The 15,584-nt window shown below is 46.9% G+C and overlaps 1 protein-coding gene across 1 annotated transcript in view; it reads right to left on the bottom strand.

The window, feature by feature from the left end:
- Kctd1 (potassium channel tetramerization domain containing 1) overlaps nt 1–15,205 on the bottom strand; it is a 187,744-nt gene extending 172,539 nt beyond the window's left edge. The window contains exon 1 of the mRNA XM_055625781.1: nt 15,090–15,205. Coding sequence (XP_055481756.1) covers nt 15,090–15,098 — 9 coding nt within the window. The 5' untranslated portion in view covers nt 15,099–15,205. The remainder of the gene's footprint in view (nt 1–15,089) is intronic.
- Nucleotides 15,206–15,584: the final 379 nt, after the last annotated feature.

Genomic DNA, 15,584 nt, shown 5'->3' with positions numbered 1-15,584 from the left:
GAGTTCATGGGTCTCGAGAGAGAATAAAGGGCTCTGCAGTCCGATGCGTTTGAAAAACACCAAGTTAGAACACTGTTCCTTCGTATTACACGCCTTCCAGAAACCTGAGCATGCATGAAAAAAGACTCCAAACGAGACTGTATAAGGTGTTTCCCAAATGTGTCTGGCTGGCAGATCCTGTTTTATTGCCCTACTGGGGCATCTCTAGGGTTGACTGTCCCCGAGAATAGATGTTCTGTTTTAAAAATTATTTTATGTGTCTGTCTGGTGCGCTTACAAGTGTGTATATGCCCCATAGTCGTGTGGTGCCCGCAGACGTCAGAAAAAAGTGTAGGAACCCTGGGGACTGGAAGTACAGGCAGCTGTGAGCTGCCATGAAGGGGCCGAGTATTGAACCCGTCCTATGGAAGAGCAGTGCTCTTTTCCACAGGGTCATCTCCTTGCCCTAGAACACATGTCTGAGAGGGGGGGTCTGGAAGCAGCAGTGACCAGTGTTCACCAGAGACTGTTTGAAATGCAGATTCTCAGGCCTCCCCCTATACCTACCCAGAAACTGGCGGTGGAGCCAGGAACCAGCTTTTAGGGGGCACCTAAGCTTGAGTCATACTGGAGTTTGAGAGCCACCCAGTTACAGGATGAGGACTCATATTCACAAGCAGCAAAGGCTTTGTTAGGGGATTAGTTAAGATTAAACTGAGGTTTTATAACCATTGGTGCAACAGAGAAGAAAAGTTGTGAGTCTGTGGCAACGTGCAAATTACTGGATTGCAAATTTTACTACCAACTTAACTGATGCCACCTTGACATACTAACAAATACTTTTAGACGGAATGATTCCTCAAACCACCCACACTGTTTGCCCCTTAGCATGAACCAGGAGGGGATTGTTTCCAATGTGGTTTTCCAGTTGGTAGGGGCAGAAAAAGAAGTAAACATAGATTTGAGGTTTTTCTTTTCCTTTCTCCATCATCCTTTGACAGAGGCATCAAAAAAAAGGAGAAAGGCTTTTGTTTGTTTGTTTGTTTGTTTGTTTGTTTTGCTTTAAGTGTCTCATGCAAATTAGTCTTGAAACCACTATGGAGAGTAGGATGACCCTGGACTCCTGCTACCGCCAAAGCGCTGGAATTAAAAAGGCATGCCCTACCACGTCCCAGTCTGCGCATTTCTAGAGCTTGAACCCAGGACTTCCAAATATGTGGCAAGCGCTCTACCACATCCTAGCTACATCCTGGCGCTGGGAGGCAGAAAACTTGTAAACTCCATCATCAGCTCTTGACAAACCACAAAGCGATCCTATGCATGACTACACAAATTCTTAATCTGAGGTTAAAACCAACTGCATGCAAAGAGCTTTATCCATCAACCAGCCTACAAGTTGTGTAGCCACTGTCATAGGATAGCAAGTTATCATAGAGACTTAGCAGAAGAGATATTTTTTTCCTCAGGTGTGAAAAAAAAAAATTGTCTTAGTCTGTAGTGGGGTTTTTTAGAAATGTTCTTCCCCGGCATCTGTAGTTTGCAGAAGAGCTGTCAAAAATAACTGAAGTACATGAATATTGCAATTGTGCAAAGAAAGAAAGAAAGAGAAAAAGAAATCTGGGGGCACATTTTCAAACCCTGACTCTATGCCTGAAGTCTGGAATGCGTTTAAATTGTGTTACTTCTATTTAACTTGTGAGTTTAAGGTGTGCTTGCACTGCACTGAGTCCATCTAAAGTTCAGAGAACAACTTTGATTGTTGTTCTCTCGTCACCAGTGGGTCCCACAAAGTAAACTCAGGTTATGAAGCTTGGCGGCAGGTACCTTTACCACATGAACCGTCTCTCTGGGCCCAGAGAGATATTTTGACTCACACTATCCTTAAACTGGAGCAATGACCACGGAAGACCCTTAAGTAATTATGCAGAATGAACTGGTTGAGCTTTTTCTATGATCCGAGCTTCAGCTGGAAATATTCATAGTTTCTACTGCATTTAGACAGAATGACACACCAGAAGCAAAAGAACAGCATTGTGCAATGGTTTGCATAAACACAAAGGCTTAATTGCAAGAAAAAAAATGATAAGAAATATCCCTGATTGCTTAAGGTGGATGTCTGTAGAACTTCCATTCCATCTCATGTTCTCAGCTCTGACTCATCTCTTAACAACACACATGACTGTCAGGGTCCTCATGATTCCACTGGCCTTGATCTCTCATGGTTTTTCCTGCTCAGCAGTGATAGGTGAATTGGGTAAAAGTTAGATCAAGATCTGGTTTTCTTGCAGAAAACCACCTGCTTCTTCTATAGCCAGTGTGACTTATGCAACCTTGGGGTGATTCAACACTTCTGTTCTTCAGATCTCTTGAAATATGTCAGCCACCAAAACCGAAGATTTAGTTCTGAAATTCTACCTTCCCCTTAGAGACTGATGTGTGTAACTACCTTATCTGATGCTCCCACGGGCCGTGGAGTTCAGCCCCATGAAAGCTCAGCACCTAAAAACAGCCTTGCCTCCTAGACTTCAAAGGGCATTTGGCTTGTCAGCCTGTTTACTTTTGAGAAGGGGTCTCGATAAATGTAATGCCGCTGGCCTGGAGCCCCGAGCCTCTTGCCTCCATGTCTCAAGGCCTGTGTCCCCTGTCCCAAGCACAGGCCTGCCTCAAGGAAGGGCTAACTTCCTTTCACCATTGTGTGCTGCCAACCCTTGTGTAAAAGGGTTGTTTCACTAGCTGTCTCTCACAAATGATGGTAAGGAGAGTGGCTGCAGTCCCAAGACTTGCAAGGTAGAGGCAGGTTTAGTCATCTTTGATTATATAGCAAGGACAGGAAGGAAGGAAGGAAGGAAGGAAGGAAGGAAGGAAGGAAGGAAGGAAGGAAGGAAAGAAGGAAGGGAGAAAGAGAGAGAGAGAGAGAGAGAGGAGGAAGGAAGACAAAAAAGATTCAGCAAATCATCTGACTTTTTCCACTTCCTTGGGAGATGATGAGTGACAAGAAGGAGCTGTTGATGGGAGTGGAACCTTTGCTAACATCTTATATTTCTGAAAATGGCTTAAAGACTATAAATGTCTAAAGACCTCCCCTCATTAAAAATTTAAAAAGATATTTTTAAAAATGTTGATGCAATATATCACATACAACTGGAACACAATCCCCATACATTCTCATTGTTGATTTCCCTCATCTCTAAATCAAGCCCACCGCTATCAAGGGACCCACAGCTTATCACTTTATTATATAGTTGGATCGCCATTCATTTGTTTTCCTGTGTATGAATTATAGTCAATATGTCCATGCTTCATTTGAAATGCTCCCTCTCCTGCAACTGCTATGGAGTCTCTTGCATCTCAGGCTGGCTCAAATTCCCTACATAACCAAGGATGACCTTCAAGTTCTATTTCTCCTCCTGACTGCTGGGGTTACAGGGCTGGGCCACCATCCCTGGCTTATGATGACTCATGGGTTCCTGCATGTGAGGCTGGCACTCTACCCACTGAGCAACGTCCCCAGGCCCTAAAGCACCTTCGTGTGTGTGTGTGTGTGTGTGTGTGTGTGTGTGTGTGTGTGTTTTAATAGGTCAAGGCATAAATATTTCCCCCATTTTACAGAGTGGCTTGGAAGAATGAAAATCTTGATTCTAAGAAAGTACTTAATGAAGCCAGATTTAAGGTCATAGAGTAAACTTCGGACCCAGAGTTCCAAGCAACAAGAAGACCAAGTTTTCAGTACCCTACAAGACAGCACTGCAAATAGTAACACTCTTCCCTTCGTAGATGGCACCTGAGCACTTTGAGTATCACTGTTATTAAATTCCAGATTTCTGATGACTGATTGGCCTCAAGTCCTTTCGGTGGAGCATGTGATGATATGGCTGAAGCTGGAGGATGGTAGCAGGTTCCTGTGTTGATTTCATTAGGCATTCAGCTCCCCCGCCCCGTACTCCCCACCCCACAATAATCCCTGTCTCTGAAAAATCATAATCAGTGGCTGCTACACTTTATCACTCCTCCCTGGCCTGCCGCCCAGGAGGAAATAGGCTACTTGGAGGCGCTGATGCTTCCGGCTGTCCCTCCGAGCCACAGTTGTTCCCATGAAGGAGCCAAGCCAGGTTTTAAAAGTTGGTCCAACCTAGCTTTTCTCTAAGAGTGGGAAGATACCAGAAAAGAAAAAAAAAAAGAAAAGACCACAGGCTTACAGACACCAGGCGTGTGCGTCACTGCCATCTGCTGGCTGGAATGGACATGGCACCAGCTCCCCAGCAGCTCTGCCGATTGCCAGGGTGGGGTCAGAACAGGGAGGCATACTGGCTTGTCTTCTGACACCAGCTCTACTTGTCCAGTGTTCAGAGACCCTATGACATTTGGACCCAGGAGGAATTCCCTGGAGTGACCAAGAACTAAAAGGGACCAGGAATGTCGTCGAGCCTGAGTTCAGTCTTCAGCAAAGCTTAAACTCGTTGTGGTAGCACACACCTGTAATCCCAGCACCCAGGAGGTTCAAGCATCGGGATAAGAAATTCAGGGTTATCATTAGCTACATATCAGCTGAAGACCACCTTGAGATACATAAGAGCACCCCGTATTTAAAACAAAACAAAACAAAAATATTCTACTTGAAACAAAGTTCCCCATCAAAGCTCGTCTGTACCAAATGACTGATGTAGTTAATTAGAAAAAGCCTATAACCATCAGGCCAGGGCATCTGGCAGAACCTGGATCCTCCGGTCACTAGCAGAGGGCTTACAGAAAAGCGAAGCCAGCACATGGCTTATTCTGTGATCATGTATCTGAAGAGTATTTACTGAGCATTAATACTGCATGCCTTAGAGAACTGAGTAGGGCTGCAAACAGTGGCAATCCTAGAACTTGGGAGGCAGAAGCAGGATGATTGGGGAGTTCAAGGCCAACCTTGACTAGTAGCAAGTTGGAGGCCAGCCCGGGCTATGTGAGACCTTGATCAAAGAAGTAAACAAACAAAAACCCAGGGGCTGGAGAGACGGACTAGGCATTTCAGAGTGTTCTCTGTCCTTGCTGAAGACCTGGGTTTGGCTCTCAGTACTTGCATGAAGGCTCATATCTACCCCTAACTCCAGTTCCAAGGGATTTAACCCATTCTTTTGACCTCAGAGTATCAGATACACGCATACAGTGCACATACATGCCTGCAGCCATACACACATATGATAAGGTAAAAGTAAAACTGGGAAAGAAAAAACACAGAAACGGCTGGCAGGTTAGGCACACGGGCTGCTCTTCCAGAGGATTGGAGTGTGCCTCCCATCATCCATGTGTGGTCCTAATTCAGCTCCAGGGAATCTGAAACCATCTTCCAGCCTCTGTGGGCGTGCGCGCGCACGCACACACACACACACACACACACACACACCCCAACTGAAAAGAAATACTTCAAACAAAACCCAACCTAACAAAAAGAACTAAAGAGACAAGGAAAATAAACAAAGCCTGCACTCTTAATAATAGAATATGCTATCTTCTGAGGGCCAGTACAGGCTGGACATATGTCCCTCACCTACTTCTCACAATCATCCTCAGTCACAGGACAGAAAGTCACTGCTACCTCCTTTACGGTTCTGAACACCAAGGCTTTGAAAAATGAAGCCAGTCAAGGCGGTACAGTTAGGAACTGATGGAGGCAGGTGCCAGTGTGGACGGTGGAGGAGGTGGGATTTGAAGAGAACCGTTCATGCCCTGGACCAATGTAGTTTTTTATTTCTTTCATACAGAGATTTTTGGCGTTTTATTTTACACACATTTCCTGTTCCATTAGCTACAAATTTCCAGCCACGTGAAACTGCTACCCCAACAGCAAGGGATGATGACAGCGGATGTGTAGGAAGGATTCATCAGGAAGAGCATCCCTGCCTCTAGAGAGCTTCTGAAATCCGTCCGGTTAACATTCTCCTCAGTTTAGGAGACTTTTTTCCCAGCAGCAGCCTGTGTCAGAAGCAGGGACCCAATCATTGTCAGCTTGCTCTGAGTGGAAGACAATCCACATTTTGATTGACACGACAAGAGTGTGGATGAGTATACCCTTTGTTCAGCAAGAGCTTTACAACTGAGACGCCCTGGCGGCAACAACCGCAAGCCACTTTGTTGCGTGCTTGTATGTGAGGGTTGCGTACACTGGTGTGCGCATGCGTCCTAGGCATGTGTGAAGGCCGCGGTTCCTGTCTGGTATTTACCTCACTGCTTCTCCCTCTTACATGTCCCACTGACTCGGAACCTTGCTTTCTTGTCTAGACTGGCTGGGCAGTGAGCTCCTGGCATCTGCCTCCACTCTCTCCGCCCCCACTGCTGGAGTCACAGGTGAGCACCACACCAGACCTTTTATGTGGGTTCTGGGGACCCACACTCAGGTCCTCATGCTTGTCCAGAAAGCGCCTTTACCCGCTGAGCCATCTCTCCATCCCTCAAAGCATTTTTATTCTTTCTCTCTTCTCTTGTGACTGGATAGCAGTGCGAGGAAAGTGGGGGAAGGGAATGGGTGGGCGCGGGGGCAGTGCGGGAACGCTTTGCAGAGTGCCTGTGAGAAATGTGGCCGCAGAGGGCCGCTCCTAGCGTACGGCCAACCAGGTCTACACAGTGAATCCACCTAAGGCTACATGGTGAGACTCCATCAGAAAGAAAGAAAGGAAGGAAGGAAGGAAGGAAGGAAGGAAGAAAGGAAGGAAGGAAGGAAGGAAGGAAGGAAGGAAGGAAGGAAGGAAGGAAGGGAGGGAAAGGAAGGAAAGCAAAGGAAGGAAGGAAGGAAAGAAGGAAGGAAAGAAGGAAGGAAGGAAAAAGAAAATAAAAGAAAATGAAAAAAAATTCTGAGATTAGCATAGATTGGCTAGTGGGCTAGGAATGTTCATGGAACAATAATGAGATTAGTGCTAAGATTTGGCTGTGGTAGTGTATTATTATACAAATACCTGTTACATTCAACGGGACTAGAACTTTTGCTGGGCCCCATACCCAAAGTAAATAATATACCTTAAAATCACTAAGACGTGGACAGTTGTCCTATTGCATACTAAGCCTTATTTAACCTGCCTTTAAGAGAATAATGTAAAAGCCAACTTTATTTGTCTTGGATTTCCTATGCAATCAACTTTTATAACCTAAAATAATGCATCACTGTTCCCAGACCCAATAATGTGTGTGTGTGTGTGTGTGTGTGTGTGTGTGTGTGTGTGTGTTAAGATAATGAATTCTGGAAACAGAAAACAGGCTGGAAACATCCTTTTAAAACAAACATTTCCTGCAAATGCTGGGCAGAGCATTTGGATAGTGCTTGACAGTGTTTGTTTGTTCATGGGGTCAGTTAGTCAGGGACTTGTGGGACTCTTTTAAGTATTTCTGTAAGGCATCCCATTCCTTCCTCATGTGATGCTTTCTGTCCTGTTAAGGAAATATAAAGCAAAGCCCTCTGTTAGGGATGGACAGACACAGACATGCAAGGCCACACACACAGACACAGACACACACACTGTAGGGGAGTGAGGAGAAGAGAAGGGAGGTAGAGAGACAGAGAGACAGGGACAGACAAGACAATGCAGCATTTAGGCAGGCCCAGATTCAGTCTCATACAGCAGACAGGAAGGAACAAGAGAGGACACAGGGAAGGAAAGAATTCAAATCTAGACTCACTCTTGGGTTAAGTTACACCAAGAGGAAGCTTAATAGTTTCTTCTCCTTAATTCAATACCAACACATTATTGGTGACTCTAAGTATATCATTAATGCTTTTCACTTGACACATCTGATAGTTGGTCTACTGGGTTAGAATCCCTGCTCTGCCACTACCCCAGACTCATACAATCCCACAGAACCTTTGTAACTACTGTTATTTGAGGGGCTCAGTGAGGTATGATGGGTTTGCTCCTTTTAGTCATGGATGTTCCCTAGTGTCTGGGCATTCATGCAGCCATACTGTGGAGCTCAAGAACACAGAGGGGTTGAGCAACCAGAAGTGGGGTGGCTCTGCCAATCGTGTGCCTTGAGGTATTGGCGTTGTATGTACTCTCAGCAAACACCCAGGTAAGTTGGAGAGAGATGGAACTCCAGGTGATATGGCTGAAAGAATGGATATTTATATAATTAGAGCTTGCATCCCCCCCCCCCCCAAGGCTACCTGCATGAAAACCATCAGAAAAAAAAAGTCTTAGGGATCCAACTGTGTATTAAACTCCATGAAGAGAATGGTATTCATATTGTTTCCTGGAAATAACTAAAGCCTGAATTTTCTGGAAGGAGCCCCAGCCTGGAATTTTCTGGAAGAAGTACAATCAGAGAAGGGAAACACGATTATAAAAGATTTATGGCAGGCTTCTTTAATGGAAATTCCCTTCCTAATAAATTTTGATGTTGAAAGCAAAACCACCAAATGCCCAGTTCTAGATTATTTAAAAATTAATCAACAGTCAGTAGTTAGCGCTATTGGTGGTGAATAACATGCTGGACAAAATGACTTCCTGGCTGTTTTACCTTTTTGTGAATCTAGACATCTAGGAATAAGTTTTCAAGAAATAAGAACGAATTAAAGGAAGGACCAAGAAACAGAAGTACCAAAATGTTCACTTTTAAAGAAACAGGAAAAGCACGGAGACCAGTCTGGCCAAGGATGAGCAGAGAAAGTTGTAGATGCCTTGGGGATCATTCTGGTTGAATCTAGAATGTCCCTCAACTGGTTCATGGTTTGGATGTCAAGTCTCCAGTGGGTAGGAATATTTTGAGGGGGCTGTGGATTGTTTAGGAGGTGGGTCTAGGTCATAGAAGTGGGTTACTAGGACCTTTGTAAGTTGTATCTGGACTCTGGCCCAGTCCCGATTCCTGATTAGCCACCACATAAACAGCCCCTACAGGAGCCTGTGGCCCTGAATTGAACCTCTCTACCATGTCTTTCTTGTTATAAGTTGAAGCTGTCTGAAACCATGAGCCAGCATGAACCTTTCTTCTCCTAATTGCTCCTATCAGGTTTTTTGTAATGGCGACAAAAAAGTCACTGTGGTGGTAAGAATGGTCCCAATAGGCTCACATATTTGAATGCTTGGTCATTAGTGAGTGGCACTACTTGAAAAGGATTAGGAGGTGTGGCCTTGTTGGGGGAAGTGTATCACTGGGGGTGGGCTTTGGTGCTTCAGAAGCGCAAGCCAGCCTAGTGTCTCTCTTTTCCTGCTCCCTCTGGATCCAGATGTCGAACTCTCAGCTCCTTCTCTAGCACCACATCTGCCTGCATACCTCCGTGCTGGCTGCCATGCTGATAAGAAGCTAACCTCTGAAACTGTAAGCAAGCCTGAATTAAATGCTTTCTTTGATGACAGTTGCTGTGGTCATGGTGTCTCTCCACAGCAATAGAACACAAGGGACAGATGCACAAAAAATCTAAGTAGGAGACAATCTAAGGGCTATTTATATCCTTACAAGTTTCTTTCTCTGTCTCTGACTCTTCCTCTCTTTCTTACACCATGCAATGATTATATTATCTGTATGTTAATGACTTCAAAAAGCAGAGTTGAACAGCTAATTTTTGACAACTATGTGTTCATTTATTTCATTCATGTGTATGTGTGCTGTGCCTGCCACAGTTTATGCGCACCACATGCAATGCCGAAACTCACAGAAACCAGACATCACGTGCCACTGTGAGCCAGGCTGTGTATGCTGGAAACCAAACCCAGGTCCTCTTCAAAAGCAATGAGCAGTCTTAACCACTGAGCCATCTCTCAATTAATTTTTCTAGCAACTTAACACTTTTATATTTTCAAAAATTGTTATTAGCATAATCTTGTTGTGCTCAATAACAGATTTCACACGTGTATTCAATGTATTATATTCACCCTATTTCCTTCCCTTGTACCCTCCGCTCCTGCCCATCCCCTTCTCTTCCTAACCAGTCCCCCTTCTACTTTCATGTCATTTTAAATGACCCAATGAATTGAATTAGACTTACTTATGGTAGCATGGGTGAGAGGTTATTCATAGAAGAATGGGTAGCTTGCCAGTGGCTATACCACTGATTTTATGATATTCTTGACACAATTTGTGTGTGTTAGAAGACACTGACCTGATTTTGTTCCAGTAGATTAAACACAAGCCTCTCTCAGTGACGACGCCCAGCTTATGGGGAGCTAGTTAAACAGACCTCACAGGGCAGTCCCCAAAGCAGAGGGGGCTTGGAGAACAGGCTGTGAAGTGCAGGCAGAGGAGGGCCCGATGGACCGCCAGCACTGCACAGTACTGTGGAACAAAGGGAGCAACTAAAGAATGACAAGACCAGATGCCATGGTTGCCTTTGTGAATTCAGATACACTGGAGGTGAATGAGGCTTCTCATTACTACTTTTTCTGGCCACTGGAGAGGAAGCAAAAGATACTAAACCCAGCCTTCTAATACCAGCATCTATTTGATGAACATGACCTGCATTTATTACTCTTCTAGCTGTGACCAAATACACAGCCAGAAGCAACTTGAGGGAGCAAAGGTTTGTTAGGGCTTACAGTTTGAGGGGTACAGTCCATCTCTGAGGAAAAAGCACGGTAGCAATGGCTTCACGGTGGCAGGGGTGTGCCCAGTACTCCCCACACCCATACATCTTGGTTGAAGAGCTTGCAGAGAGCTCAGGAAGCAGGACCACGATTTGAAGCTCAAAGCCCACTCCCAGTGACCTACTTCCTTAGGAAGGGCTCTACCTCCTAAAGATTCCACAACCTTCAAAGTCAGCAACCTTCAATGGTGCTACTTGGAGGATAGTTCACATTCCAGCCCCAAGCCCCCAAACCTTGACATTCTTCTCTCTACACATGCTATAGCCAACCCTTTCCTCCGTGTTTACCTTCTAAGTGGATCTCAAATCCTCCCGCCACTGATTCTCCTTCTACATCTGCTCTTGCCTAAGCCGCTGGAACAGCCAATGCAAGGGTACACATCACCCATGGCAGTCTGTCTAAGCACCTGCTTATGCGTGTCCAGAACTGCCCTTTCAATGCACAAATCTCTCCATCCTCCGCCACCCATCTCCCCATCCCTCTCACCCACCTACCCCTTGGTGTTATTCTGAGCGTGAAAACCAGGTGCAGCCCAGCTCTGTCACCTGCCTCTTCAACATTTAGATCTCAGTCCCTAGGGTTTTCTCTGGAAATCTGACCTCAGTCTGGCTATTTTTGCCCCTCTTAGGTTCATACTACCAAAGTTTTTCTTTTATTTCAAAGCACTAATCTTTATCAGCTGTTCAATTATTCAGCTTATATCCATCCCTGTAACCATAAACTCCAGGAAATCACGGTGCTTTCTGTCACCATGGTGGCTCCAGTATCTAACAGAGTTTCCTGAACAGCCAGAACAAGTAAATATTGGTTGAATGAATTGATGAGCTCAATGAGAAAAGACTTCCAAAAATGACACTTAAGTGATAATCTCATCTTACTCTTTTCAGAGCTCCCAAACAAAGTCTTCAAAAGCAAAGCGTTAGTTGCATCTGGTCCATATTTATGAATGAGAAGTCAGGGAGCTCTAACGGTATCCAGGGAAGTCAAATTGTTTCTCAAGCCTGCATGAGTAAGCTCTCTAAATAAGCACATGCACTCACATCTGAAAGCCTTTGTTCCCAGGAAGTTTCAACTTAAGGATAGATAAATGATTTGTTTATTAGAAAATGAAAAATTAGTTTAAAAAAGTTGAAAAAAATCAGTTTAACTTTAAGCCAGGCGAGGAGGCACACACCTGTAATCCCAGCACTTGGAGAGGCAGAGGCAGGCTAATCTGAGTTTGAGGGTGGTCTGGTCTACAAAATGAGTCCAGGACAGCCAGGGCTACTCGGAGAACCCTGTCTTGAAAAACCGGAAGAAGGAGGAGGAGGAGGAGGAGAGGAAGAAGAAGAAGAAGAAGAAGAAGAAGAAGAAGAAGAAGAAGAAGAACTTTAAAAAGCCTTGTTTGAGTGCAGCGGGGATAATCTGAGCAAATGAGGCAAAGGGGAGATCTGAGCAAAAAGTGTTTTAGGACGGTACAATAATCACATTGTGTTTAGAAATTTCAAGACCAGAAAGCATTCGAACAAGCAAGTTTTATGTGCTAAATTCAGAGCCAAAAGGAAGTTTAATTTCAGCACACTGTCCAACAAATACAACTTTCACTTGTTATGTTTGCATTTTAAAAGAAACTGCTTTGGATAAATAGTCTATGTTGAAAACCCTAAAGCTTCAATGCAGTCAGTACATTGTCAGCAATCGGTAGAAATCGTTCTTACGGTAGGTACTTTCTGAATGCTTGGGTGGTTCCTGAATACTCTCCCCAAAAGAGACGCCTCACATCAGAACATGGAGAATTACCAGGAAGGCAAAATTACCAGGCCTTTACTGAGCACCCCAGTCTCCAAGCTCTGCCAAAGAATTACAAACCTAACAATCGCAGAGCTAGAAGAGAGACCTCTAGTGTGTGTTCGGGGACTTTGTATTGTGCTTCGGGCATAATTAATACAACAAAAGCCGCTGCAGTCATTCTGCATGCTGTGGTGGCAGATTTCCCCCACCCCCCGACCCCCACACGTTATCAGCCATACTTAATGCGTGGAGAGATTTCTTACCTACAGACTATGGTACTTTAGCCTAGTCAGTCACATCCTCTTTACACACGAAGGCCCCATCCCCTGAAGTTTCCTCTGTGGTGTGAAGTTTTCAAGTTTCAGGGTCACCTCTGTAACCTCATCAGTAAACACTTAACCTACCGCCATCCTTACAACCACCAACAGCTCTTTTCCATCTGCACCAGCAGGACTGCTTAGGGCACAGACTCCTAAACTGCCAGCCCCTTCTTGGAAGCCAAATGCCACCAAAAGCTAAACACGAGGAGGAAACTGGCATCTCGCCCGTTATCCCGGGGACAAATGGACTCACTGCTATTTAAAATTCGCCACATCGCCTGGCTATTAGCGCCCACAACATCCCATACAGGCAGGTGAATTCCTTGACGTGGACTCAGATTTAATGAATCATTCCTGGCACCAGGCTCAGCCTTTAAAAATCCTTTATTTTCTCTTTTCCACATTAAAAACATTCGAGCTAGCACACAGAAGATGCTTCTCCCGGAACACACACATAACACACGAAACAGGAGGTCTCTTAAGGAGTCTACTGCTGAGAAGGTAAAAGCATTTTGCTCATTTTTAATTTGCTAAAACAATCCAAGCATGCTTGGTACCCAGAGGGTATTCTCAAATAAACTTGTATCTCTAGCTGCCAGCTTAGCTGATTGAAAACAGAAGGCAAACGTTTCTTAAAGAATGAGTATGTTAAATTGTTGTGTCTCCCTGAGTGCCACAAGGACACACACGTACACACGCGCGGGCGTGTGGGCGGGGGGGGGGGCGGCAGCAAAGATTTGCTTGAAAGCAGCCAGTCCTATGCTCTAAACGGTAGTATAATATTTGTACCAATTACTTCTGCCTACTGCGGTGCCCCCCTTAGCCAGGAAGCCAGAGCCTAGAGGGTGCCGGACAGCCCCCTCGTGCGATTCTAAACCACGCACAAAGCCGACAGCCCCACCGTAACTTTGCTAACTTAGTCCGCTTCAGCCCAGCCGGCCCCAGAAGCACAGTCACGGTGAAAACGTGTTGACACCAGAAAATCATTTCCACGAGAGCCTAAGTGTTGGAAGGCACAAAGGCGATCCCTGCCGGCCTCCACCGCTAGCAAGTTTGCGCCTGTGCCGGTCAGGCGTCCAGGTAAGGAGTCCCCGCACCACAGGTCCGTCCTCCTCTATTTGGACGTTCAGGGGCTCCACCTCACTTTGGAAGCAATTCACCACAACGCGTCACCCGCCCCGTTCCTTTTCCAGGAGGTGAGGACTCTTTTTATTTTCCAGCCAGGTCCCTCTTGGGGGCAGGAGAGGAAGCGCACTCCACATTTCCATCCAGAGGGGAGGCAGGCTTGGGGGGGGTGGTGGGGTGGTGGTAATGGGGTGGTGGTGGAGGAGGAAAGAGGTCAGGAAAGAGCCAAACGCCAAACTGCTGCCCTTCCTCCCACCTCTGCGCCCGGAGCGCGGAGAGCGACGGCGCACACCGGCGGCAGCCGGGCAACTCTGTCCCTTTAAGGGAACGGTGGCCGCCAGAAGAGGAGGAGGAGGAGGAGGGAAGGACGCGGGCTCCGGACTCGGCGCCGCGGGCTCCGAGGAGAGGGGGGCGACTGCCGTACTGCTATCGCCGATACCTGCGGCGACCGCAGCCTTCCCCCACCCGGGCTCCCCAAGCCCGCGCCCGCCTCCCAAGGAGACTTCTAATTCAGAGCGTGTGCCTAGGTCTCTATCGGGGGAGGAGGTGGGAAGGAAGAGGAACGGGCGCTTTTTAAAAATAAATGAAACATTTGCACCCAGGGATGGGGTTGGAGGGGGGGAGGGGAAATGGGAGGGGATGGGAAAAGGCTTTAAAGGCGCCCGAGTGGGCGGAGGCGACGAATCTGGATCAGCCCTGGGGTTGCACGCGGGCCGGCTCCGGGCACCAGCCGCGGCTTACAAAAGGGCTCGGCCCGGGAGAAAGGAGAAGGGAGAAATGAATAAATAAATAAATAATAAATAAAGCGCCCCGGGGCCCGACCCGCTCTCGGTAGCCACAATGGCGTCTTTGAGCGGGTGTCCCGGGGGGGGGGGGGGCGCCGCCAAGACTGGCTGCGAGCACGGCGACGGTCCCCACCCCCACGCGATCGGCGCCGAGCCCCGGGGGCGCCCCGGGAAGAATGGACGCGCGCGGCTGGCGGGAGCAGGGACGGGACGCGGGGGTCCCGGAGCCTCGGCGACGAGCTCGGAGACGCTGGACCCGGCCGCGGGGACCCCCGGCCCCAGTCCGCACGCCTGCGACCGACCCCGGCGGAGCTCCGGCCCGGGCTCCCGCCTCCTCCACCCGCGCCCTCTCGGCTCCCTCTGCCAGGAAGAAAACCGAGGAGGAGCCGCAGCCGCAGCCGGTGCGAGCGGATCCCCAGCCGCCGTCCGCGCCCGGCTGCGTGTGTGCGAGTGTGCCGCGCTCTCGCCCCATGCCTGGCACATGCGTAAAAGCGAGTTGCGCCCAAAGTCCCAGCCATACCCTCCTTAGCAAATAATAACAAACCCAAACCGTCAGATCTTACCTGAAACATTGAAGCACAAAGTCTCTCTCCAAGTCCCCTTTTCCTTTTCCTCTCCCCCCTTTTCCGATTTCTCTCCCAGCGATCTGCTCGCCTCGCCACACCAGAGAGAAATGCAATAGCTTGGCTAAGGTAGACAGAACAAAATACAGAGGAGAGTTGCTCCAGGGCTTTGAAACCCCTCAAGGCAAGGATCAGGATACAATTAGCTCGCGCCTCTACCTCCAGTCCAAATCTCCAAAATAAAACTTAAATCAAATTAACCGATCACAGACGCACAGTTGATCCTCAAAAATAAAGCCTTACATAGACATATAGAGAAATATACATATAGGAAATTTTTCCCAGATTTTTTTTGTTGGAAAAACAGTCTCATTTCAGCCTCCAACTTGCTTTTTACTCTCCTCTTGCACAGAAAAGCTGATTTTAATCGTTGTGATTAGTTTTGATGTAACGTGTCCGCGGGCGATTTCTACAAATGGATGGAGTGTTTCTTTG

Source organism: Psammomys obesus, unplaced genomic scaffold (assembly GCF_907164565.1).
Source record: "Psammomys obesus unplaced genomic scaffold, mPsaObe1.curated_primary_1811, whole genome shotgun sequence".
NCBI lineage: Eukaryota > Metazoa > Chordata > Mammalia > Rodentia > Muridae > Psammomys > Psammomys obesus.
This window is presented reverse-complemented; position numbering and strand designations above follow the sequence as displayed.